Source organism: Ictalurus punctatus, chromosome 2 (genome assembly GCF_001660625.3).
Source record: "Ictalurus punctatus breed USDA103 chromosome 2, Coco_2.0, whole genome shotgun sequence".
Lineage (NCBI taxonomy): Eukaryota > Metazoa > Chordata > Actinopteri > Siluriformes > Ictaluridae > Ictalurus > Ictalurus punctatus.
The window spans coordinates 13,736,161-13,763,211 of record NC_030417.2 but is presented as its reverse complement, the minus strand read 5'-3'; the positions used below and the strand labels follow the sequence as shown (position 1 = coordinate 13,763,211).

The 27,051-nt window shown below is 38.0% G+C and overlaps 1 protein-coding gene across 2 annotated transcripts; it reads left to right on the top strand.

Annotated features, from left to right (window-relative positions):
• The first annotated feature begins 359 nt into the window (after window positions 1–359).
• LOC108275510 (carbonic anhydrase-related protein 10) lies at window positions 360–27,051 on the top strand. Of its 2 annotated transcripts, XM_017486375.3 has the most exons (9): window positions 421–2,146; window positions 5,247–5,321; window positions 8,119–8,258; window positions 16,231–16,416; window positions 17,068–17,163; window positions 24,300–24,372; window positions 25,236–25,390; window positions 26,008–26,176; window positions 26,264–27,051. In XM_017486375.3, the coding sequence occupies exons 1-9, from the start codon at window positions 2,089–2,091 to the stop codon at window positions 26,284–26,286; spliced, it is 975 nt and encodes a 324-aa protein (XP_017341864.1). In that variant the 5' UTR covers window positions 421–2,088; the 3' UTR covers window positions 26,287–27,051. The 2 variants fall into 2 exon arrangements, with proteins under 2 accessions (XP_017341881.1, XP_017341864.1); XM_017486392.3 differs by lacking the exons at window positions 25,236–25,390; window positions 26,008–26,176; window positions 26,264–27,051 and adding an exon at window positions 24,525–24,794 and having other exon boundaries at window positions 360–2,146.

Below are 27,051 nucleotides of genomic sequence, written 5' to 3'. Positions count from 1 at the left end.
ACAAGGGCACAGTAAAAATTATATTGGAACCCGGCCCAGATTTTAATCCACGATGAATCCTTCATTACTCTGAGAGAAAAATATTTCTGTGAATAATGGTTTGGACTGTAGCAAACTTTTCTCTAAAGAAAATGAGGAACCATACAAAGGCAGTGATTATAAGCTTTCTATACATGCTGAACAGCTCATGCTAGCTTGCTTGAAAATTAGCAATATATGGCCCCAAATTTAGTCACTATCACAAGGACACAAAATGTGACCATATTCCAAGTAGGTTCAATCATTTTGTGTGTGTGTGTGTGTGTGTGTGTGTGTGTGGTTTTTGACTATTTGTCATATGTCATCCAGGCTTATTACGGTGTAACACTATGTTGTTTATAGAAAATAAGGATAGTGTTTTAAACAGATTTTAAAAATATGTTTAAAAAGATTCTTTTTAAGTAGAACACTTGAAGGCTACTGCAGCTGATAAATGAACACTGCCAGCAGGGACAGTCCTGATGTAACGGTTGGCTGTTCCACTGCAATTCTTTGTGGCAATGGGGGCATGCTTGTGTAATATTTCAACAATATAATACACAGGGAATAACAAATATAATCATGACCATATTGTTCAGTCTGTTTTATGTTTCTGAATAATTGAGAGACCTGAGTGACAGGCACAAATTTCCCAACAATAGATTTGATTGAAGTGTAAGAGCATGCTGGGACCTCCTAAAAATCTGCTCTAAGTTATCCTCATACACCAGATGGCCAAACAGATGGACAAAAGTAGACTACTGTATGGAAATAAGACTTACTCTCATGGGCCGCATGGTGACACAGCTGGTAGTGTTGCCACCTCACAGCTCCAGGGTCCCTGGTTTCATCCTAAGCTTGGGAGACTGAGTGGCATTTCGTATGTTCACCCTGTGTCCGTCTGGGTTTTCTGCAGGTTCTCCAGTTTCCCCCCATTGTCCAAAAACAATGGATACAATGGACTAACATCCAATCCAGGGTAAATTCTTCTGCCTTGCGTCCAGTCTGGGGATAGGCTCCAGTTCCGTTTGACCCTGATCAAAATAAATGAAGGTTAATGAACATGAATGCAGGAATGAATCACGCACACACACATTCTACACAGGGTAATGGGGAGCCTGGATCCTATCCCAGGGAAATTGGGGCACAAAGTGGGGGACGCCCTGGACAGGTTGCCAACCCTTTCCCAGGGCACAATCTCACACACACATTCACACACTCATTTACACACTACAGACGATTTGGAAACGCCAGTTGGCTTACAATGCACTTTAGACTGGGGGAGGACACCAGAGTACCAAGAGGTAACCCCTGAAGCACAGGGAGAATATGCAAACTCCGTGCACAAAGGGCAGAGGAGGGAATCGAACCCCCAACCCCGGAGGTGTGAGTCAAACCACTAAAACCACCATGCCCCCCAGCATTTTTACATTGTTATTTCTTTGGCAAATTGTTATTTCTTTGTCATTTCTCATTATCATTTATTTCAATTTGTTATTATTACAAAGCATTATTATAATAAAGTCTTATTATTTTAGCAGTAGAAAATGTTTAAAAAGGCAGCATTCTCTTTTCTACCACCCTTTATGGTGATATTATTTTTTTATGCTTTTGGATGGAAACATAACCTAAACTTGGCAAGGACAGAAAATGATTGACAGCCGATTTTAATCTGTGATTGGCCAGCGCAGAATGTGACTGACTACCAGCAGTTAGGTGACTGTTATAAGCAATCAAAGTCCCGCCCACGGCTTTCTTTTCCAGCCTGACCCTGCAGCATTCCTGTACTCACTCCAAGCAGAAGCCGAGCAGCGTACTGCGCATGCGCATCATGGTTCCCGTAATAGCCCAGCTGCGCCCTCTGGCGTCGACAAGCACGGCAGCGTCTCAGTTTCTCAGCGGCAGCTTTTAAAACCACAGCAGCGTCTTATTGATCATAAAGAGGCTTCCGGAGTTCCCGACTCTGAGGGTTTTGTTTTTTTTCTTTTCCCAACAGTACACACGTTAAACCCATTCCCACTACTTCACATCCGGACCCGAACAGCGCTGTGAATATGGACTAAATCAAGAATGCAGCACGCTTGGGAATTCATTATTATTTTACATCTTAATGTCATCGTTTCTGAAGGTAGGAATGTTAAATCCGATCGATCTGGAGATAACGTTTAGAGTTTCACTTTTATCTCATGCTTGCTCATGGGCTCTGATGACTCAGTATGTTGTGTAGAAGATGGATGAATATTCATGAGTAATTAAATTGTATTGTTTTAGCTTCTTAAGCCTGTAGTAGCCCAGGAATAGTGTGAGGTGCCTAGTACCATAAAAGTGTTGAATAATAATAATAATTTTTTAAAAATCTGCAGTCCTTGTATTAACTCTTAAATGGTGCATGATCAAATTATTGAGCTAAATTCACTTAAGTGTTCTCTGATTGGGGTAATGAGACTTGCACAGTGTCAAACCTGCACTGCCCTGCTGACTTCTGTCCACATATATGTTTATATGTCATCATGTGTAATTGTATTATTTTCTATCTATTATTATTAATATTATTATCATTATTATCATCATCATCATTATTATTATTATTATTATTATTATTATTATTATTATTATTGTTGTTGTTGTTGTTGTTGTTGTTGTTGTTGTCGTTCTTAAAGGTGTTCATTCATCCAGCTAGACAGTGTTCCAGTGTCTGCTATTCAGCAGCTGCTCATTCGAACTCTGTGTTTTAAGTAGAAATGACCCTTGCCAAACATTACACGACTTGTGCAGCTATAACTTAGGCAGAAAGGTGATACTGGGCCTGATTACAGACCATTACAGACTAGTTTGAGTCAGTACAGAACTGTTACAGCCAGTTGATATGTGATTATTGTTATTACAGATGAACATCCCAGTAAGCATCATAGAAGCCGAACAGAGAAAGGCTGTGGCTACAAAATATAGACCAATGCTATAGATCATTTCTCCAGACAAGTGCAACAGACTAGCAATGCAGACAAGTAACAAATGAGGGCTATACACGTAAGCATCGAAGACGAGTGCTACAGATCATAGGCAGCTAGTGGTTTTGTTCAAATTGGTTTGGTTAGAATAGAGGAAGCACAGCCACCTGTTATTGTAATCTTTTATCAATCATTAGCTATATTTAAATCCATATATATTTTTATGAAAATTTTGGGATATCACATTGAAAAAACTAAAATTATGGATGTGAATAAAATCTTGAAAATGTGTATAAAAAATTTATGTGCTCAATTGAGGCAGATCGTTTTTTTAATTGATAAGAAGACATGCACATAAAGTGCGATGGAAACACATATACTGAATAAATTCCTGAATAAATGCGCATCAAAAAAGTCACATGATTTTGCCTCAACAAAACATGTGATTGGATAATTGGCTCAGAAAGGTAAAAATGGCGGTGAGTGAGACGCGCTAGTTTAACCTGGAAGTGACCGATTTTATTCTCTTGAACATGTGGGATGGAAAGGGTGCTTTATTCGCACGTGTTATGTTAAATTCACAAGTTGGATGGAAACATTACTATTGCATGTTCTGTTTTATCTGTTTTTTTTTAGTCTTCCATGTGAGAGCATGAAAAGACTACCAAAATCAGGTTGATGATAAATTAATAGTGTCTGCCAACTCAGAAACCGAAACAAACAAACAAACAAAAAAAACAAATTCAAATAATCAAACATAAAAATATTTACCTTTTACAAAATAACAAGCTATACTAATTGTGTAAAACTGTTATGTATTCGGTTATTAATTGTCTGCTGCATTTCCATGCACACTGTGAGTCTGACTATCTGTCTGCATTTTCCATACTGCTCATCTTACCCAGAGTCACAGGGGAGCCTTGGGCCTATCCCAGGGAACTTGGGGCACACACTATATTTTGTGATTTGGAAATGCCAATCAACCTACAACTCATGTTTTTGGGCTCGGGGGCAAAAGTCGAGTACCTGGAGGAAACCCCGAAAGCACGGAGAACATGCAAACTCCATGCACACAACGCGGAGGCAGGATTCAAATCCCCAACCCCGTAGGTTTGAGGCAAACATGCTAACCTAAGCCAACATGCCTCCTTGTGAATCTGACTAGTGATGATAAGTTTCAAATTTGAGATGTCAGTCATGTTCATTACTGTTTCAATAACTGACAGTTGGTTACTAGATCTAGCCCCTTTGAATGATTTCTCAAACATCATATGGAGAACCTGTGTGTCCAGGCAGGACAAGCGACGAGTGCAGTGTCCAATAAATGTAGAGATATTTTTTTCTATGCTAAACATACCATTGAAGCACCCATTGACTCCAAGTGAAGCCAAGTGTCCGAGAGGGACCCAGTTTCCAGTGTCGCAGAGAAGAGTATGGATTCCCCTTTGAGTCTGGTTCCTCGCAAGGTTTCTTCCTCATGTCGTCTCAGGGAGTTTTTCCTTGCCACTGTTGCCTCTCGCTTTAGATTTGGGATCTAAAATCTAAAACCATTTCCGGATTTCTGTAAAGCTATAAATCTTTGCGACGATGTCCATTGTTAAAAGCGCCACGTAAATCAAATTGAATTGAAAATCCTGTTTTCAACTGAGCATTAATCTCTTCTCCCAATATACTCCCAACACTGCAATCTGCTCTACAAGCCCACAGAAGCCATGGTTCAATGAGTTTCTATTGGCGCTGTGTAGGGGGATTCAAAGAAGATTTTCATGCAGGCTGCGATGTCCACCAAAAACATTTCACGTTAAATGCAAACAGTGCGATGTTTGATGATTTTATTTGGTAAAATAATGAATTTCACCAAGAGGAATGAATAATATAGACACATTTGTACATTTACTATAGTAACTTTTCATTGGCACTTTTGATTGAAATTTTAGGCAGGCCGGCTTCCCATGTAGACTTAACGTAGTCTACAGACATGTGTCAAGGATGATTGCTATAGACGAAGTTCATCATTGATGAATGCTACAGATGAACATAAAAGACAAGAACTATAGACAAGACTAACAGCTCATCTGTTGTGTTTGTCTGTTACACTTGTCTATAGCACTCGTCTGGGACAGTTGGGAAAGCTGCCTCCTATCTCCTGCTATATTATCACTGCATTTCTAGCAGCTTCTGATTTCTACCGCTCACCAATAATAAACAAACTGTGATACTCAGGTTGGACACTTATCATGCTTTGAATTAGGACCATTGTTTCTGGGGTTTTTTTTTCAGCACAGCCTGCATCCTCAATGCCTCATGATGGATGGTGGGCTTATAAAGAAGTCATAGAAGGAAGTTTTATTCCAGGTAAGAACATAAGCCTAATACCAGACTTCTCCCCCATAACTGTCTCCTAACGGCAGGAGAAATAAGTGCTTTCACACGGCATGTGTTTATTTGGGTCAGCGCTCATATGGATTTGCTGTGACGTCAGTTATATAAATCGTGTGAATAAGTGAACGCTGATGAATAAATCAGTTTTGCACGCTTTTATTCAGAAACAGATTTTTAAATGAATCTAGATATCTATGTGTATCTGTGTGTAATAGGACCCAGTTTCAGTGTTCAGCTGCGTTCTTGTCATCTGTGTGTTACTATCTATTTTACACCTCATGCTTCATCTAAGAGAACACGATGCTTTTGTTAAAGCATCTGATTCAAAGCACAATCTGGAGCAGATGGCAGATGCAGTGATGTATGACAAACACACCCGATTATTTAATTTACACTGTGATTATACAGGTCAATCCCACTGACACAGAAATCTGTTTAATAAATCAAGGATATGCACATCATAGAATACAATACAAAACCTACACAGTATAAACATCCACACCAAAGCATAAGAACCTAAGAAATGCACCAAAAGCACTATACAGCACCAAAAGCACTATAGCATTTTATCATAATGTCCATTATGTGAAAAGGCTCCAGACTCTGTAATTGAGTCTAATAAATGCAGCTCTGTTGCTCTGCACAATATCCTCTTAGCTCAAATTGAGTTGATTTAATCAACAGAACATGTAGGATGCTTCTTTATTTTCTTGCACATTTAAGAATGTAGATGGGAGCTAAGGAAATATATAGATGCCAGTTTAACATCAATGTATTTTTTGCATTAAGAAGATCAGGGCAAGTGTACAATGGAACAGGTGAGAATAATGTTAGTCGGTGAGGCTATAGCAGAACAGGTGAAAGTAATTATCAAAGGGTGTGGCTAAAGCAGAACAGGTGAGAATAATAATCAAAGGGTGTGGCTAAAGCAGAACAGGTGAGAATAATAATCAAAGGGTGTGGCTAAAGCAGAACAGGTGAGAATAATAATCAAAGGTCGTGGATAAAGCATAACAGGTGAGAATAATAATCAAAGGGCGTGGCTAAAGCAGAACAGGTGAGAATAATGATCAATGGGCGTGGATAAAGCATAACAGGTGAGAATAATAATCAAAGGGCGTGGCTAAAGCATAACAGGTGAGAATAATAATCAAAGGGTGGGGCTAATGCGGAACAGGTGAGAATAATGATCAATGGGCATGGCTAAAGCAGAACAGGTGAGAATAATGATCACTGGGCATGGCTAAAGCAGAACAGGTGAGAATAATGATCAAAAGCCATGGCTAAAGCAGAACAGGTGAGGATAATGATCAAAGGGTGTGGCTAAAGCAGAACCGATGAAAATAATGATCATTAAAGGGTGTGGCTAAAGCAGAACAGATGAAAATACTGATCTGAGAGCAGGGCTGAGGCAGAACAGGTGAGAATAATATTCAAAGGGTGTGGTTAATGCAGAACAGGTGAGAATAATGGTTAAAGGGTTTGGCTAATGCAGAACAGGTGACGGTAATTATCAAACGCAGAACAGGTGAAAATAATTATCTGAGGACAGGACTGAGGCAGAACAAGTGAGAATATTAATCAAAGGGTGCGGCTGAAGCAGAACAAATTAAATTACTTATCTGAGGGCAGGGCTGAGGCAGAACAGGTGAGAATAATGATCAAACGGTGTGGCTAATGCAGAACAGGTGAGAATAATGGTCAAATGATGTGGCTAATGCAGAACAGATGAAAATAATGATCTGAGGGCAGGGCTGAGGCAGAAACGGTGAGAATAGTGAATTGAAAAGGGCTGCAGTAGAAAAATAAGTGTTGGCCTGAAGTACAAATATTGGTCAGAAGAGGTAAGAATAAGCATTAGGGACAGGGACAAAGCAGTAGATAGAGAAAATGGGAAATGTTAATGATTGTAAAGGTGTGATAGTGATTATGTACAACACTGTTGTTTTCCTGACTTTGACGCTTCGTCGCAAACAGAGCGAACAATGCTGAAATCTTATCTGCTGTGTTAATCTGTGTGATCTAAAACGTACAGAAGCGGGATTACTGCACTGTCACTATATTGGGAAAGCCATATTTTATGTAGGTCACTGAACACAAGCACACATTTATGTGCTTAAACGTCTGTAAGAGACACTGAGTATGGGATACACAATAGTAATTTAGGACAGAATATGCACAATTTCAACTTTTTTGGTCTTTGGGGTAAACACTGGAGGTGAAAGAATGAAAGATTAAAAAACAGGCGTTCACAGCAAGGATATTATCTTTTGATGCCTTTAAATTGTTACAATACTACTTTTTTCCATTTTCTTTTCTTTTCCTTTTTTTTTTTTGGTAATCAATTTCACATGGCACAGATTTTAGCAAGAGGGCAGACCTTACAAATCTTTCATACAATATTCAAAAATTCAACAACAGGAAATGTAAATAAGCATGTAGAAATCATGAAAGTCAGCTGAGCAAAGAGAACAGAACCAATACTAAATAAGAAACAAAACACCTACAGATGTCTGTTTTCCCTAAGTTGATGACTGGCATTTAAATCAGTGATTATGCAGTATAATAGCATGTTTATATATGCAAATGAAAGGGAATTCTAATAAATCTAATAAAACCATATGATGTAATTAGACAAGGCAGGACACCATAGGCCACATAAACATAATCACAAATGCCTGATCATCGGCAGTTCACTGTGGATATATTTCAAACACTATCTGCTATCTGCTATACAGGCCACATATAAACATTGTGTGTGTTGTTGCAGTTCCCTCTTTTTGGGGATTGGTGAACTCTGCATGGAAACTTTGCTCGGTTGGGAAAAGACAGTCGCCGGTGAACATTGAGACCCGCCGTTTGACTTTTGACCCCTTCCTTACCCCCCTACGTATCACAGGAGGACGAAAGGTAAGGGCCATCTATTGAAATGTGTATAATTCTATAACAGAGTAAGACCAATGAAATTGTGTCTGTTCGTAAGTTACTCATGTCATGTTTAGCAAACTGACAGTTATACACAAGGGGGTGCTATTAAGCAGTGGTTAAAACTGATCATAATAATTACAGATTTAATATTTCAGTAAAGAATAGGAATGCCATTGGTCTCAGTGCCATGTGATGAGATTAATTATTACAGTGCTTTGAATGTGTTTGTTCTTTTTACATTGGGGGAAATAAGTATTGGACGCGCCAACATTTTTTACAGTAAATATATTTCCAATGAGGCTATTCACATGAAATTTTCACCAGACGTTGGTATAAACTCAAGAAATTTGGAAATATAAAGAATGCACAACATTAAAGTCCATAAATAAAGTTATGTGTAATAAGGTGGAATGACACAGGAAAAAAATATTGAACACACTAAAAAAAGCAGTTCTCCAAGGCAAGGTAAGACAAGGAACCAGCTAAAATCCATAAGTAATTATACCCCCATCTGTGCAAATTAATATCAGCTGGGTTAGTAAATTTATGCTCCTCACAAGATTCCTGACCAGGGAGTCAGAAGAATAGTCAGAAGAGTAGCCCAAGAGCCAAGGACCACTCAGAAACAGTTCCAGAAACACTTGGAGGCAGCTGGTGCCATCGTCACAGAGAAAACAATAGGCAGTGCACTCCACTGCTCATGCTCACCCCGCAAGACTCCATTAATAAAGAAAAGACATGTTGAAGCTCATTTAAAGTTTGCTACAACTCATTTGGACAAGCCTATGAAATACTGGGAGAGTGTAGCCAACTTTTTGCTGTCATACTACACACAATGTTTGTCACCCATAACATCTCACCTATGCCAACAGTGAAGTTTGGAGATGGAAGCATCATGATGTGGGGCTGTTTTTCATTGCACGGTATTGGCAGACTTCATATAATTGAAGGAACCATGAATGGAGCCCTTTACTGGAAGATTCTTGAGAAGAGTCTGTTGCAATCCACCATGATAATGAAGATGAGACATGGGTGGACCTTCCAGCAGGAGAATGATCCAAAGCATACAGCAAAGGAAACTCTCAGTTGGTTTCAGAGAAAAAAATCAAGGCGTTCAAATGACAAAGTCAATAACCTGACTTGAAGCCAATTGAACAAGATTTAAAGACAATATGTTTATAAGAATGGGCCAAAATCACACCTGGGCAGTGGTAGCAGTTGGACTACTGCTCAGAAGGTTGCGAGTTCAAACCTCAGCACCGCCAAAGTGCCACTGTTGGGCCCTTGAGCAAGGCCCTTAACCCTCAACTGCTCAAATGTATAAATGAATTAAATGTAAGTTGCTCTGGATAAGAGTGTCTACCAAATGCCATAAAAATTAATACTTTCTTCATACAGGAAGTGTCTTGAAGCTGTCATTACAAACAAAGGCTTCTCCACTAAGTATTAAATAAATTTCAGTTAGCGTGTACAATATTTTTTTCCTGTGTCATTCCGCTTTATTACACATAACTTTATTTATGGACTTTAACATTGTGAATTCCTTATATTTCCGAATTTCTTGAGTTACTACTGGTGTCTGGTGAACATTTCATGTGAATATCCTCATTGGAAATATATTTACTGAAAAAAAAGTCGATGCGTCCCAATACTTATTTCCCCCCTCTGTATATACGCATTTATTTATTCCTACTTTAAATAAAGCTGTCAGCAAAGAGAACCTCAGACCTGTGAGCTGAAGACTTCGAGCAGTGGATTGAGTCAGATCAATAATATGACCATAGGCTGTATACAAGCTGTGTGCAGTTACATGCTGAACACGAGATGCTTGTTATTACATTTGAAATCTTCATAGGGGGGATGTTAAATTAATTACATATCTGAGGTGAACTTTAATCACTCTTTCCCTTTCTAATTACACTCCACCAGCACTTAGAGCCACACATTGGATTGATTTATTTTTTACCACCACTAGTGGCCGGCCCAGAGTAACATGATACAATAGTATCCGCAATCCATTGCTCTTCTTGTGAGACCCGGATGTGAAGACTTGAATTTTAAGACCCGAATTTTAAGAAGTTGAAAAATAATGTGTTGAAATACTACCTGACGAATAATGAAGATGGTATTTTAACAACTGAATATTTTGGAACCGTGTTTTAGGAAGGTGAATATGTGTGCATTGAATTTTGAATGCTGGAATTGTGTTTTCAATCAAAATATACAAACGCAATGAATTGCAGAGGAAACAAATTCAAGCATTGTTATTGCTGTGTTTTTCTTTTCAATTCGTGTCAAATTGCTGGGCAGAAAAATTCAAGTATTGTTATTGCGATATGTTTTTATTCAATTTATGTAATTCAACGTGCCATTTTGCCTTGAGGACATTTGGCGCTATTCTACTTCCATATTTATCTCAGTGAAATGTTGGGCCAGCCTTTGATTTTTGGAAATGTCCCATGAAATGCATGACAAGTGCTTATCCTACATTTCATGATTTAAAAAAAATTATTTCATTACAATCTGAGCAGACTTCATGATAAGCTGCATTCTTTCACACTACATAGTAAGACTAAATATAGGCTCAGTTGATCAGATAATTGAATTTTTTATGCATGTCACTGAGTCTCACTTATGTGTGATTATCTTCTTTTGCAGCAACCAGTCCATTAACTAATAATATCCTGAGCAAAAATATGTCCATTATGCTAATCTGCAATTAATGTTAGTCAAGTAATTATCCCATTGTTCATTGCTTGATCATTGTCGTGTGGGATCATATAAATCTGTTCTCTTATTACAACAAAGGCAGCCAAAAAAGCCCACATGGTCATACATATTCATAAGCCAAATGCAAATGAGCATACCTCCAAACACCCTCCAGACACACAGACACACACACAAACAACTTTTTCTGATATCTCAGTGCACACCTACTAAAACAATCCTTTCATTATCCATGAAAGTTGTAGTAAATTATTTAGTACATTCACATTCCTCATCTTCCCAGCTATTAACCTTCTGTTTGTTTCAATGTTAGAGCTAACACTCTTCAAAATTTCTTCAGTAATTATTGTTCTCCTCATTAGTAAATAAAGTTTTAAGAATATTAAGTAAGAAATAATTGACTCTGGTCCGTTGAATTATTAGAAAATATTGCACACATCAGAACGTCTGTCAGCCAATAAGAATCGAGAATTCAACAGTGCTGTGGTATAATTAGAGTTAATTGACTTCTTAAATCTGACTTCTTAAATCATTTACAATAATGTAAATGATCACAGGAACTTGTTTGGAGGACGTATCTACAAAATTAAAGGTAACTATGAACTACTAAAATGTATGAAGTATAATTTTTTCATTAAAAAAAATTGTAATAGCTCTGGTATAGGAGGAATAAAACACTTCAGATTGTCACTTGTGCTGTTTGAAGAAAATGTTCAACTTCACATCAGGCACAGCCAGTTCTGGAGGTTAAAGGATTCCTTCGTCGTGCTTCCTACTAGACGCATGAAACCAGCCAAGTGAATTTTTTTTTAACTGTGTAACACCCTCAAAGGAAAGTGCTATCTGCCCTCTTCCATGATTGGCTAGTGTCACTGTGATTAGCAGGGGAAAGAGTTTAGCCATCTCTCCTACCCAGAAAGCATGGCCAGTTTTGCTTCTGTGGGTCCTAGACTGCTGTGAAATTGTTAAGATTCATCCATCCATCCATTTTCCATGCCACTTATCCTACAGCGTCGGAGCCTGGAGCACATTTCCAGGGGACTTGGGGCAGAAGGCACAATCACACACACATTCACACACTATGGACAATCAGCCTACAATGCGTGTCTTTGGGGGAAACTGGAGTACCCGAAGGAAACTGCTGAGGCACGGGGAGAACATGCAAACACCACGCACACAGAACAGAAGTGGGATTCGAACCCCCAACCACAGAGAAGCAAGGCAAATGTGCTAACCACTAATGATGATAAGGTGAACACTTTTCTCTTGCACCACTTGGGAGCCCCTTTTTGTATTAATCAATGTTGGTATTGTAATTTCTCCAAGGAATATGATGGACATATCTTGGTAGATTTGAAGTCTGCACACTATTTTATTTGATGATATGCACACTGTAATTCATCTAACAATTTTGTATTTAATAAAGGCATAGGGAAAAGTGATAGGAAGTGCGGGGGTGTTAATTTGGTCTCTGGGAGTCCAAGTCTGGCCCTGCCTTTAAAATAGAACAGATTGTATCTCTTTTGTCTATCAAAGCTGCCTAATGGTGTGTTGAATATCATAGTACAGTGTGAAGAACAGTTATCAGCACTAGTATGTTAGTAAGTCAGTTGAGTCTGTATAGATTTGTGCATGAGAGAGGAGATAAAGTGTATGTTCATCTTCAGCATGAAAGTTAGGACACCATTTTATCAGCATTGGTGTAGGTTTACCCAGCATGGCTGTCACTGTCGTTTGTCTCTGCTGTCAAGTGAAATCACAATCACTGTCAATTCAGTGCTGAATTAACTCACAACTCATCACATCAGCACTGCAGTGGGTTCTGTTCCTCTGCAGCTTTATTCAATTTTGTCTGGTGTGACAGTGATTACCACAGAGAGAATATTATGCAGAGTGAATTTGCTGAATTTATTGCTTCCTCTTATGTGTGGGTTTAGCCTGGGGGCCCACCAGATTTCTGATGGCTCAGAAAAAAAATATAACAGAAACAAAGAAATAAATTGATTTGTTGCCTACGTCGCTCCTTTCCAATCTATTTAAGTAAAAAGTCATTCATCTTCAGAGTACAGCTTATGGGTGATATTAAAGGGTGAATGATATTCCCGGAACTTTTTACGGCATTTGGCAAGTTACATTCATATTATTTATACATTTGGGAAGTTGAGGTTTAAGGGCCTTGCTCCAAGGCCCAGTGATGGCAGTTGATGCTGCTGAGATTTGAACTCATGATCTTCCAGTCAGAGGTCCAACATCTTAACCACTGATCCCACTGATATATAATATTACAATATGTTTTTAAAAATGTCACAAAAAACATTTTTACAGCACAAATCATCACAAATACATGTGAATTTGAACTTCCCTGAGATGCACAGAAAACATGTGTATCAAAGAGCTCTCAGGGATAGAATAAGACCATGAGTGAATAACACATTTACATTTACATTTATGGCATTTGGCAGACTCCCTTATCCAGAGTGACTTACAGAAGTACTTTGAAGTCTCTATCAATAAATACATCCTGGTTCACTGGTTCACTAGGTCATGGACTAAGAATATCATCCAATACCCAACTCTGTTGGGAGGAAATATAGTAAGAAAATACAGACAATTTTTTAAAATGAAAAGTGCTAATTTAGGTACTTTAGGAAGAGGTAGGTCTTCAGACATCGTTTGAAGACCGAGAGTGACTCAGCTGTTCGGACATCTAAGGGAAGTTCATTCCACCACCTAGGTGCCAGAACAGAGAAGAGTCTTGATGCATTCCTTCCTTGTACCCTGAGAGATGTTGGCACCAGTCTAATGGTGCTAGAGGTTTGGAGGAAGCATGGTGCAATGCGGGGTGTGATAAGTGATTTGAGGTAAGTTGGTGCTGGTCCATTTTTGGCTTTGTAGGCAAATATCAGAGTTTTAAATCTGATGTGGGCAGCTACAGGAAGCCAGTGGAGGCAGCGTAACAATGGGGTGGTGTGGGAGAACTTAGCATTGTTGAAACAAGTCGAGCAGCTGCTTTCTGGATCAGTTTCAGAGGTCGAATGGAGCTCAGAGGAAGACCTGCCAGGTGTGAGTTGCAGTAATCTAGTCTCGAAATGACAAGAGACTGAACCAGCAGCTGAAAAGTCGTGGTTTGAACTACAGAATGCATTGGAAAGGTGTGCGGCCAGTGGATGAATGCATCAAGAAATTTTGTGCATATTCTGCCTGCTCCAATCTTGCAGGTTGTTAAAGCACTATGCTCTGAGGAACCTCCAAATCTCCTGGTTTAGCCAATTCATTTGCCCATTTGACTGGAGATTGTAGCCTGAGAACAGACTGATATTTATGTTAAGCCTCTTGCAAAATGCTTGCCAGACACAAGAGGTGATTTGAACACCACAGTCAGAACAATGTCCTTGGGGAGACCATGCAATTTGAACATCTCTTAAAATAATACCTTGGCTATTTCCATGGCTTTGGGTAACTTGGCTAGGGGAATCATAGGTGAATGGTTGTGGGAACCACCACCCAATTCTAATCTAGGATGATACTGACGGTTTGGGAAATTCGCATTTCTTCGACTTGACATACAGTTGATTCTCTAACAGTCTTTTTAGTATTGCTCAGACCTGGGTAACATGCTCTGCTTTGGTTTTTTAGATCAATATGTAAATGTAAATCAATGTCTCAATGTAAATGATCAATGTAAATGATCACACAGGAGTGCAGGAAATCTGGGAGTATGCCATTTATAAAAGCCTGAAAAACAGATGAAGCATTCACAAGAACATAAGGCATAAGAAGATATACATAGTGGTCCCTGTTTGTGATAAATCTGCCATTTATCGCCTTCTCTGATACATATCAGATTAAAGGCACTCCATAGTTTGAGCTTGGTCAATCTTAGCCCCTCTTACCATCTCAATGGAAGATGGGACCAATGGCAATGGATTCTGATATTTCACAGTGACAGCATTGAGGCCTTGGTAATCAATACAGAATCTGCGTCCTCCGGCCTTTTTCTCCACAAAAAAGACTCCTGCAGTGGCAGGAGATGTGGATGAATGGATATTGCCTTGGGTCAGAGCTTCAGGGATGTATTCTTCCATGGCCTTGGTTTCTGGAAGGGTTGGGGGTTAGGCTTGACCTCTAGGGCAGGGGTTCCCAAACTTTTCCAGGGCAAGGAACCCCAAATGGCATTAACATTTGACTGAGGCCCCCCTTTTGCAAGATGTCTTTAAAAGCACATTAAAAATACAGACTTCTGAATATACCCCCCCCTTTTTTTTATTAATAATTACATCCTACATCTTTACATTACATTACATTAGGAATTGATTGTGTGTGTGTGTGTGGTTGTCTGAGAGTGAGAAAGAGAAAACATACTAGTGGGAGGGATGGGCACACCAAATTGTTGAGGTCCCCTGGGCGCCCCCTGGCTGCCTCCAAGCGGGCCGCGGCCCCCACTTTGAAAACCACTGCTCTAAGGGTATTTGCGCCTCCTAGGAGGTCTATAGCACAGTCTCAAGATTAGTATGGTGGTAGGTTTGATGCTTGTGAATTGTTAAATACCTCTACAAGGTCTTTTAGGGTTCTGGGATGGATTTCGTACATTCCTATACTCATGGCGTACTGGGCAGAAGGTTGCCCAGCAGTTGACCTTGAGATACAACAGCTGATTCAACTTCACACCCTCCTGCTATATCCACTTTTTCAAATTAAGCCTTCTGTAACAAATAGCTCTCTGGGATAGACTAAGGATCCATATGCAAGATGTTTAATAAGCACAGACAGAGTAAAAAATCCAGTCCAGAGTCATTATCAAAATCAGACAGAGTAGAGGGCAGACAAATCCAAAAAACAAGATCCAAATAGAAGTCAAAATTTCAGAGCAGAGTTCACAACCAGGGATCAGTAAAGGCATCGAACCAGAAGGGCTAGGCAAAAGGCAAAAAAAAAAGTCACAGAGATAAGGACAAAAGGGTTGTACACAAAAGTTTATCCAAAAGAATCAAGACTTTTTCTTATTTATTTAAGGGGTGTGCAACCAGGTTATTGTAAGTTTTTTTCTTGATCTAAAATGTTTATATTTGTTTTTCACTTGAATTATTTCAGTTGCTGTATTGCATTAAAGTTGGGAAAATATCTGACATGATTTATCTTTTGATTCATTTTTCACATCACAAGAAACAAAAGCAATTTTAACTTTTTATACCCATGGTTTATGTTTATCCATCTTTCTATTTCTCAGATCAGTGGTGTGATGTATAATACAGGGCGTCATGTGATCCTGCGTGTGGATGGCTCTAAGCGTGTGTGTGTGTCTGGTGGTCCCCTGAGTTACACGTACACACTGCAGGAGATCAGACTGCATTTCGGCAGCGATGACACACACGGCTCAGAGCACCTGATCAACGGTAATGCCTTTCCTGGAGAGGTGAGACAGAAACTGCACTAGACATGTGTCTTAAAACACAAAGAATGTAAGCTTTTCTATCATAAATCATTGTAAGTTATTTTTTTTTATAATTATGCTCATTATGTGAAACCCTAATGCACTGTGAGCGCACATCTGCTACTGAGAATATATGGTGTCAAGATTTTAAAAACTGAAAGAACATACACAGCACAACATGAAAAATAAGTGGAGAGTGAACATACTGAGAACAGGAGATGGTAAGACTTAATAGATGATTACACTGCAGTTACACGCGCACATATAAGCAAGGCCCATCTATCAAACCACACCACTCAGCTTCTTAACACTGCATGTTTAGTAGGACAACACAGCAGAGTCATTACATCAACATTATTTTAGGCTTTAATTAAAGAAAGACAAATCTAACACTCTCAGTTTCAACTTGCATCAGGCTGTCAATACAGTATGTGATGCTGCTTATAAATAATGATAATAATAATAATAATAATAATAATAATAATAATAATAATAATAATAATATAATAATAATAATAATAATAATAAATTAATTAATATGTTGTGCTATTTAGTCCCATTATTAAGTCTATTACTATTACTCATATATATTATGAGTATATAGTGTGAGTTGTTCTCTGTGTGTTTCCTCAGGTGCAGTTAATCCACTATAATCAGGATTTATATTTAAACTACAGTGAAGCAGAGAAGAGCCCGCACGGTGTCGCCATTATCTCTATCTTCATGAAGGTTACAGTTCAGCACTTATGTAACACACTATTATAACTCTTTACATTCATGTGAAAAAATAAGTTAACCCCATGGAAATTGTTGGCCTTTTTGACATTTTTGGACAAGCACACATTTGATCGTCGTTGAAACAGTGCCTTTAAATGAAGTTGATATACTTGAACAAAACCACAATGAAAATTAACTTCAATCATTTATTCAACAGAAATATTAATAGATGTGATATTCTTGCATGGAAAAAGTAAGTACACCCTTGGCCTCAGAAGCTAGTATTGACCCCTTTAGCAGAAGTAACTTCTTGTAGGCTTTTTGCATAATTGTCCACCAGGCTTGCTGGAATTTTTGAGCACTCTTCCATTCAATACCCTTTCAGTTGCAAGATGTTTGAGGGTTTCTTGCATGTACTGCACGTTTCAAATCCCCCTACAACATTTCAGTGATATTCAAATCCGGATTTGATTAGGCCATTCCATAACCCTCCATTTCTTCTTTTTGAGCCATTCCTTGGTGGATTTGCTAGTGTGCTTAGCATCATTATCCTATTGTGAGGTCTTTTTTTTTCGGTTAAACTTCAACTTTCAGACAGATGGCTTGACATTATCTTTAAGCACTCTTTGATATGATGCAGAATTCATAGTTGAATCAATGAATGCAAGCTGTCCAGTCCCTGAGGCAGCGAAGCAACCCCACACCATAACATTTCCACCACCCTAATTCACAGTTGATATGAGGTTCTTCTCCTGAAAAGTTCTCTTTAGTCTGTGCCAAACATGTCTCCTGTTACTGTGTCCAAATAACTATCTTTCATTTATCTGTCCAGAGCACATTATTAAAAAAGGCCTGGTCTTTGCCTATATGCTCATTGGCAAACTGTAGCCTTGCAAAGACTTTCCTGGCATGTCTCACATGCAGGTCAAATTTGTGCAATCTCTTTCTGATTATAGACGCATGCACTTTGACACCAACAGCTGCAAGACATACTAGCAGATACTGTGAGGATATTTTGGGCTTCTTTGTGACTTCTTTTTGCATCAGATTGTCTGCTCTTGGGCTGAATTTTCTTAGATGGCCAGTCCTAGCCAAATTGGCAGTCATTTGAAATCTGTGACATTTGTAGATTATTTTGCTTAGAGTGGATTGATATATTTCAAATAATTTGGAGATCTTTTTAAATCCCTTGCCAGACTCATAGGCATCTACAACCTTTTTTCTGAAGGCCTTACAGAACTCTTTAGATCTTGGCATAATGACACCACACATCTCAATAACAAAGGGAACACCAGACACTAGATATTAGAGGGGTGTAAATAAAACTGGTTCCACCTGCACTCCCTAAGCAGGTTCTAATCACTAGCACCCAATCTTCACCACCTGATTTTAATTTTATGTATTTGAAGGTATTATAAATGTAGGGGTGTACTTACTTTTTCCATGCAACAAATCTGTCTTTTGTTTATGTAATTGTGAAAATACTACAAAATGTACATGTAAATTTTATGTGTTATTTGATAGTGTATCAACTTTATTAATAGGCATAGTTTCAAAGATTATCAAATGTTTGCTTGTCCAGATAAGTCCAAAAAGCCAACAATTTCCATGGGGTATACTTATTTTTCACATGACTGTATACACAAATGAATATATTTATGTTTATCATATAAACGGTAGTATCGTCAACACGGTAGTACCTTAAGAAACATTGTATGTAACATATATACAACAATATAAACTCCACTCATAATTTTTTTAAAAGCTTTTATGTGTATTGAAAAAGGCGATTGCTAACATGTTGCTAAATGGCACTACAGACGTTGTCGGGGACATTAAATGTCATCACGCTGAACAGGAAAAAAAACTTTGCAGATATACTGGTTCAGGTGGGCTGTGCACAATCCCCCCCCCCCCCCCCCCCCCAACATTTTTATTTTTTACTTATCCTATATTTTGGGTACAATTTTATTTATATTTGGCTTCTACGAGATAATTTACTTTAAGGAACCGTCCAATTTGATGCAAAGATTGGTAAATTAGCAGGAATGTAGCAAAACATGGAGATGAAAGCAGCGGTCTGTTTTTTTAAATGTGAACGTGCAATACAAATTTGTTGTCCCTAAAATCAATGAATAATCGTAATAAATAACTGTGATCTCAATATTGATCAAAATAATCGTGATTATCATTTTGGGCATAATTGTGCAACCCTAGGACAGAGTGGCAAAACATCCAGTAAAATGGCTGGTTTTAATAGGGAAGCTGCAAAAACGCTAGTATAAATAATGATTATCAGCTTAAATTAAAGGCAGTTGGACTTGACAGTAACCCTTACGACTTGCCCAAGAACCTGTGGTCCATGGACATTGGCATGTGGCCAGAAATCAGTTTTCCCAACATTTATATGTATGTATATGTATGTATGTATATGTATATGTACCTGAAACCTGAAGGCATACAAAAGCCTTGACTCTTGTTCCTATTTCAAGGTAGGTTTTGTTGGAGAAATTAAAGAGATAAAAACACCAATAAACATTCTGGTTATATGTGGACAGATATGTACAAATATTTTTTTTATTTAAATATTTTATTCTATAATTTTATCTGGTAAACCATAAGCTAGCCTGTCCTAGTTTGTTTGTAGCTAACACTGCTTCCACTTACTAACGTTATATATTAGTGAAGGTAAAACACAGTCAGAGAATGAATTAGCCCCTCAGTAAAAAGAAATATGTAGCAAATTATTAATCATTGTACAACATGAATACCACATGCCAAAATAACTTACACCTACACTGCTCCACTTAATAAAACAAGACTGAATGGTTTTTTTGGCACTCTGTAAATAGATATCTCAGAATTCTTGTTGAATCTGTTAGCACGTCCGATCACACAACAACCTTTTCCCATTTTAGATGGGTTTTGTCTGTGTTTTCGCAGAATTCACGCTGTATACTAGTGCTGCCGCTCAGTCTTTTTGCCCCTCAGTGGGCATGACCAAGGCACGTTCCACCCTCCGTGACATCACATGCATACCCTCTATTCCCGATATACACTCACTCGTTTTGACAGAAACCACTCCGGTAAAAAAAAATCTGTGCTTTAAAAGTCCTTGAAAGTCCTGGAATTTCATTATGAGGCATCTGAAATTAGCTGTGTTTGCTAGTAAGCGAGCTAACATTCCCAATTTCATGTTTTTTTTTGTTAATTTCCAAATTCGGTTATTTATTCCTAATGTTGTGTTCATCCTAATGCTCTGAGGGCAATTTCCTTTTGCATGATTTTATTGCTTGAGACAGCAATAGATGAAATATGTGGCACATTGAATTAGTTGCTTGCCAACTGTATTATTTTTTATTGAGCTTTCCCAATAGCCATTTATTCATTCTCATTAATACCATATGCAGAGGAAACTCTGGTTTGTTTGTTTTCATTTATATTATCTATATATTTCTGTAAATTTGGTTCATTTCGTAGAGTTGAATAAGAATTAAGAATTAACACAATATGTGTGGAATTGTGATAATTAGTATTGTTTGTGGTATTTTAAGATATGTCTACAGTATCTTGACAACCCCTATATATATATATATATATATATATATATATATATATATATATATATATATATATATATATTTCTGATGCACTATCAGTTTTTTCCCTGTCATTCCTCACTAGTCAGTTACATTCTATTTATATTTGCAACATTTAAAACAATCCCTGGTCCAGAGCGACTTAAAAGTGGTTTGTAGTTGCCATCAAAAACATAGAACAGGTGCCAAGGATGCCAAAAGATAAAATTCCTATCAGAGAGGAGTTAGTACAGCAATGAAACCAAGACTACAAGTTGAGGCATTTTATTTATTTATGTACTATTTATTGCTTAAAGTGCCCCTGAAGTTGAAATAGGTGTTTTAGAGCTCTTAGTGTTATAGACACAAATATAATAGTATATCTAGAATAAATACAAAACATATTCTCATTTAAATTTTATAGGTCTTCACTTCTGGTAAAATGATTTAATTTAATAAAAAGAAATTTAATGACTAATTCTGTACTTGTGTAGATCGAAGTAAATGCTCTCTATAATGTGTATATATATCCCTGTTCCACAAACATTGTTAAGGTGGGTGGTGGGTATTGCCATAGGGTATCGCTACTCTGTAGTAGCAGCTCGTTAGCAGCAAACAGGGTTCCTCTGTGTATATTTGGCTCATCGTCGTTCCACTTACTATTCCCTTTTTCCAGCCAGCCCATGGTTGAGAAAAAAGTAAAATCTATATACAAGTAATGTTAATTCTTTTGCTATAAGTCTGTATTCAAATGCGCCAGATGCTCGTCAGTGATGACCCTGAGGCTCTCCGTTACCCTCGGTACCACTGACAGTTGATTTTGGGTCTAACATGTAAGTCCAAAAACACACACCGCATTGGCATCTAGGACGTTATCCTAATTAAAGTGGACAGGCATGGGTAAAGCCAGTTGTGAGAAATCCTCCACAGTTGTACACTGTTCTCCATATTTAACCCATTTGCTAAGCTACTGTCAGGTTTGTTCAGATTGCTCAGGGGTGCGGTATATTTCGAACGATTTAGGCTGTTGAGTAATTCAGACAAGCACATCAACACACAACATGTTTAAACAGCTCTGTTTAAACAGCTAGGGGAAGTGATACAACCATGGAGTCCTTGTATGTTGAGGGTCAAGCTTGGATTGAAGCTTGAAGGGAATGTGGAATGGAGGGGCATTTGTTAACTGCCTTCTGGTAGCTGTGGGTTGTTGTTTTTTTTTCTTTCTTTCTTTGCAGTCAGTGTTTTAAATCTGATTTGTGCAGCTACAGGGAGTCAGTGGTGAGAGTGCTTCAATGGGGTGAGGGAGAACTTGGGAAGGTTAAAAAAAAAAAATGCAACTGTGTTCTTGATCAGTGTGATTGACACTGAAAATGACCTGCCAGCATTAATCCTGTGTCATTAATATTTATAAAGCAAAACAGTACCTAATATTCATTACCTTACTAATAGCCTTCTAAACAAAGGGAGAACCAATTTTGCATGCCAGTACAAGAAGACGTCTTCTTTGAATTGAGATTTGCAATCTGTTGCTTTGTCAAAACCTAAGCATAAATATTCATAAATTTAATGTCATGTAACCAAGAGTTAAGTCGTACTGGGGGGTTTTAATATTGTCCTGACGGTAATGAGCTGTTCTTATTAAAGTCAGAGAAATGCCTAGTACAAGCTTTATCCAGGTATTATTGGGGGTTTTGCATTGGAGGAATAAATGAATTTATTTTCCACTTTGCATCAGTGGCTTGTTTTTCCCAGGCTCCTTTCCAGACTCATTATTCTGAACTATGTGTATCATCCCGAATCACATAGTAGCATACTAAATAGTACCTAAAAAAGTGCACTACCAGCTGTTACTTTGCATAGTGGAGTAGGTTTCTTCTTAGAAAGATTATAGAAACAATTTGAGAATCACCCTGTTTTGTTGTGCTGTGTGCTAATTGGTAGCTATGTGCCAATTACCGTGAGTTATTTTAATGCTTCTTCTGTGACTCATATCACTGCACTGCATGCCAATGGGCTGATCACAGTAGGTTATACAAATGAATATCTCGGGTGATGTAGATAGTTTAGCAACTATACTGTTGTAATCATAAAGACTGTCCTGCTCATATACTTCATCCTTCCAACACACTTAGTACTTTTAGACTTTTAGTACCTGTATACTCTTAGGATTTATAATGCCACTATCTAGTGTCACCTGGAAGAGGATGGGTTTCCTTTTGAGTCTGGTTCCTCTCCAGGTTTCTTCATCTCAGTGTGGTTTTCCTTGTTACCTTTAGCTTGCTCATTAGGGTCTATATTCAGCTGCTTTGTGACAGTTTCTATTGTTAAATGCACGATACATATAATATTGAATTGGTTTAATTGATGTGTAACAATAGGGAGACGTTTTGACATTCATAAATGAACCACTCTAGGTATAGATTTCACATTTTCACAGTGTTGCTGTAACTCTTTTTTGATTAGGATAATTCTGGTGACTATTATTCATTAGCATCTGACTAAATTAATGAACAAATAAATGCCTTACCTGTTCAGAAAGAAAAAAAGCTAAAATTCCATACGTCCTGAATACTTTTTCCTCTTACAATGTAGTACTAGACTCTTTCATCCTCTCACTCCCTTATGCTTACACTCCCACTCCCTCTTTCTCCTGATTGACTACAGCTCCAGCCAGTCATTGTGTAGCCAGACTTTTTTTGTGCCTAAAAATTTGGATGACATTTTAAATGTCTGAGGTGTCTTTACAGGTTTTATACAATATGTCAAATAGGAGTGGAGTGAAAAGGGCTCCAGTTTATGAAACATTCACAAACATTACAGAAATATATTATTACACAGCGTTAGACAATTTATAAAAATATCTTTGTCAAATCTTGTCAGGTAACATTATAGTTTTATGCAATATCTCAGATTTGGAGAGGAGACAAAAGTCCTCTCATGACTGATAAACAGTTAGATAACATATGAGCATATATGAGCTTTGGAATTTATTTGAAAAAAGTCACTTACATCTTACTACAACTTTTTTGAACTGTTCACTTAATTTCTGTAGGAATACGATGCCTCTGGAGGTCTGTCCTATTTATAAAACTTTTAGAACTTAAGAAGCATATATGCCAATGTTATGAATGATTTTGATGCCCTTAAACTGAAGTGACAGACCATTTTCCAATCATTACAATGTAATGAAGCACTATTCCTCTACAATGTATAGCTCCTGCAGCTGCATTCACTTAAGAAGCATATATAACAATCTAACACAGTTTTATAAATGCCTAATGTAAAGGTTATGAGTGTGGTTATGAAGTTTATATGTAGGTACCCTTCAAATAAAATGTTTCCCATATTTCCAGTACATAGCCCAGGAATAACTTCTGACCTAACAGAATGACTGTACTGATGCTCTCAGTTTGTGACCATAATCTTACACTACTGCATCTGAACTGCACTAATGAAAAAACCTTAAAAAATAAAACCCTAATTCTCTGAAAGTGATGTATTTAAAATGAATATGACACTTCATGCCTCTGCATCAAAGTGTTCTGACTGATTGTGTTTTGATCTTTTCAGATATCAGAGCCCACTAATCCATTTCTCCTCCGGATGCTGAGCAGAGAAATTATCACTAGAATAACGTACAAACGTAAGAATATTTTGTTAATAAACTCCTGTGACTTTTAACACACTGAAGTGCAAAAGAAATAAAATGAAAAATATTTAAAATGTTGTTTTATTATGTACATATGTATATCCTATTTCACTCTGAATTGCTTGTATGTTGTTGTTTTTTTTTAGTCATCATGGAATATCCCTGGTTGGCTCCTGATTGGTTGACTGCTTTTAAAGCTCTGTTGACTGGCCACACCCATGATTATTATTTATTTTTGTTAATTATTAAATATATCCAGTGGAATTTGCTTACTAATTTGCCATTAAGGGTGGAATTTGTGATACTGAATGTCACTGGTTAGCTAACAGCAAGCATCACAGCATGATTGACTGTCTTATTTTTTTAAAACATGATTAACTATAAGTGATTAGTAAAGCATTGTTTACATCACAGGCAGAATGAGTAACTAGTAAAGTGGAATACTTGATAGGCCAGAAACATTATATTAGTCATAGTAGTGGAGTAGAGTGGACACAAAAACACACAAACACACAAACTTTGTAGTTTAGAAGTGTTCCACAACTGATTGTTTGTGGTCTGCAAAAAGTACCTATTCTGGAGCAGGGGTTAAAATCAGCCATGGTTGTTTTGGTAGGATTGAGCCTTAGAACAGGAGGACTATTAAACATGTCAAAGCTTCCACATAGAAACAGCCCAGACAAATACATACAGTATGTATATGCATTGGCAGTATTCAATTAACAATGAGACTAATAACCATCAGGTTAAAAAGAATTGTGAAAGTGGCTGAGAAGTGGAATCAGAGTGAGAGTAAACCAGTTAATAGCCACATAGTGAGAACAGAGTGTTTAAAAAGCTGCTGTAACTCTCTGCAGAAGATGCATACGAACTTGCGGGATTGGATCTGGAGGAACTGTATCCTGAGACATGGCGCTTTATAACATATGAAGGCTCGCTGACGGTGCCACCATGTCTTGAAACGGTCACGTGGATCTTGATGAATAAACCTGTCTACGTCTCACAAATTGAGGTGAACCCTAAACTGATCACATAATGGCTACTTACATACACTATACAAAACAACATGTGCAACAATGCAAGGGACTCTGCACCTCCACTGTATTCTGATAGGATTGCTGTTGGGAACACATAGAGAGACATCACCAGAATTCTTGAAAGTGATAGAAACATGCAAAATTCACTGGAAGCAACTGCGTGATAACTTCACGTGTGATAAAAGTAAATGGAAAGATGTACAGATTCATCTGTATATTGGCCTGTATAGTTTAGTAGAGGCACAAGGGAAATTTTTTCCTCTTTTTTTTAAGTAACTTTCCTCCATAGGCATTTCAAATCTTTGTTCTGCCTCTGCCTATACTATGCTGCCTCCGTGTGGATTGCCTGTTTCTGACTCCAGCAGTGGGTCAACTTGTGCCTTTGTAGTCATATTTGTGTACTTGTGTAGAATATGTAAAAGGTCTAACGTTCAGACATTTTCACAAGCTTCTAGCATGTTTTAAAGCTTTTCCAAACCTAGCCTAAATTTGAATTTGAGTCTAATGTACTGCCAACTGCTACTTTCTAAATTTGCTTATGTATGCCTTCTTACTTGTGTGTGTGTGTGTGTGTGTGTGTGTGTGTGTGTAGCTGCAGTCTCTGCGACTCCTCAGTCAAAATGCAGTGTCTCAGATCTTCCTCAGTTTAAGTGATAACTATCGGCCGCAGCAGAGCCTAAATCAGCGCTGCATACACACCAACATCAATGTCAATACGCACACACACCAGTGTGCTAATACACTCAGGACACACTACAGGGGTATGTGTTGCAAACCCACTGCAGTACACATTGCAATAATAATATCATTAAACATTATCTTTATTGTTGTTTGTGTTTTCTTTGCAGTCAATGAGTGGCTACTGAAATAAACCTGTGATAAACAGTGTGTGTGTCTTCTGCAAAGAGACAAAGGAGAGATGACTGAAGACACGGCCATATTATTTTACTGTGTATTATGATTAAATAAAGGCAGTTTGGGAGGGAATGCTCTGTGTGTGTCTGAATCACTATTATCTCCACTTTATATAAAGGACACAAGATATACTCAGCCATCATTGTGAATTATTATATAGTGTATGTGGCTTTCTTACAACACGCCCTATTGCACTTAATGTATTTGTGGTAATAAACTAAAATAGACGTTTATCGTCGTGTGTAAAAGTATTCTGTATGGTGTTCTGGGTTGCATCTCCCTAATGCTTAGAAGAAACCTTTATATGTCACACATGCATTACAGTACAGTGAATTCTTTTCTTTGCTTACCCCAGCTTGTTAGGAGAGCAGGGAGAGCCGTGATACAGCATCCCTGGGGCAGATAGTGTTTAGGGCCTTGCTCAAGGGTCCAACAGTGGCAGCTTGGCTGGGGCTTGAAGCCCTGACCTTCTGACCCAGTAACTTAGAACCTTTAACCGCTGAATGCAGTAAGCATACATAATAATAACAAGTAGAATTACTCAATGTGTCTATTATTAATGTACAGTATGTGTGTGCAAAGTTGAAGACATACATACAATTGCACTTGTGTTACAATCTCACTCTCCTCATTAGCTTGCTATGATCACACCATAATACCCATGTGTCTTCTGCATGTGTCTTCTAGGATACATCCCAGTCCCTACCATTGTTCAGGGGAA

Bases quoted from the DNA above. Each gene is read 5' to 3' on its own strand.
- LOC108275510 (XM_017486375.3), top strand. From the start codon at position 2,089: ATGCAGCACGCTTGGGAATTCATTATTATTTTACATCTTAATGTCATC. The intron at 5,322-8,118 runs GTAAGAACATAA...GTGTTGTTGCAG, and splicing joins AGAAGGAAGTTTTATTCCAG to TTCCCTCTTTTTGGGGATTG. The intron at 8,259-16,230 runs GTAAGGGCCATC...TCTATTTCTCAG, and splicing joins GTATCACAGGAGGACGAAAG to ATCAGTGGTGTGATGTATAA.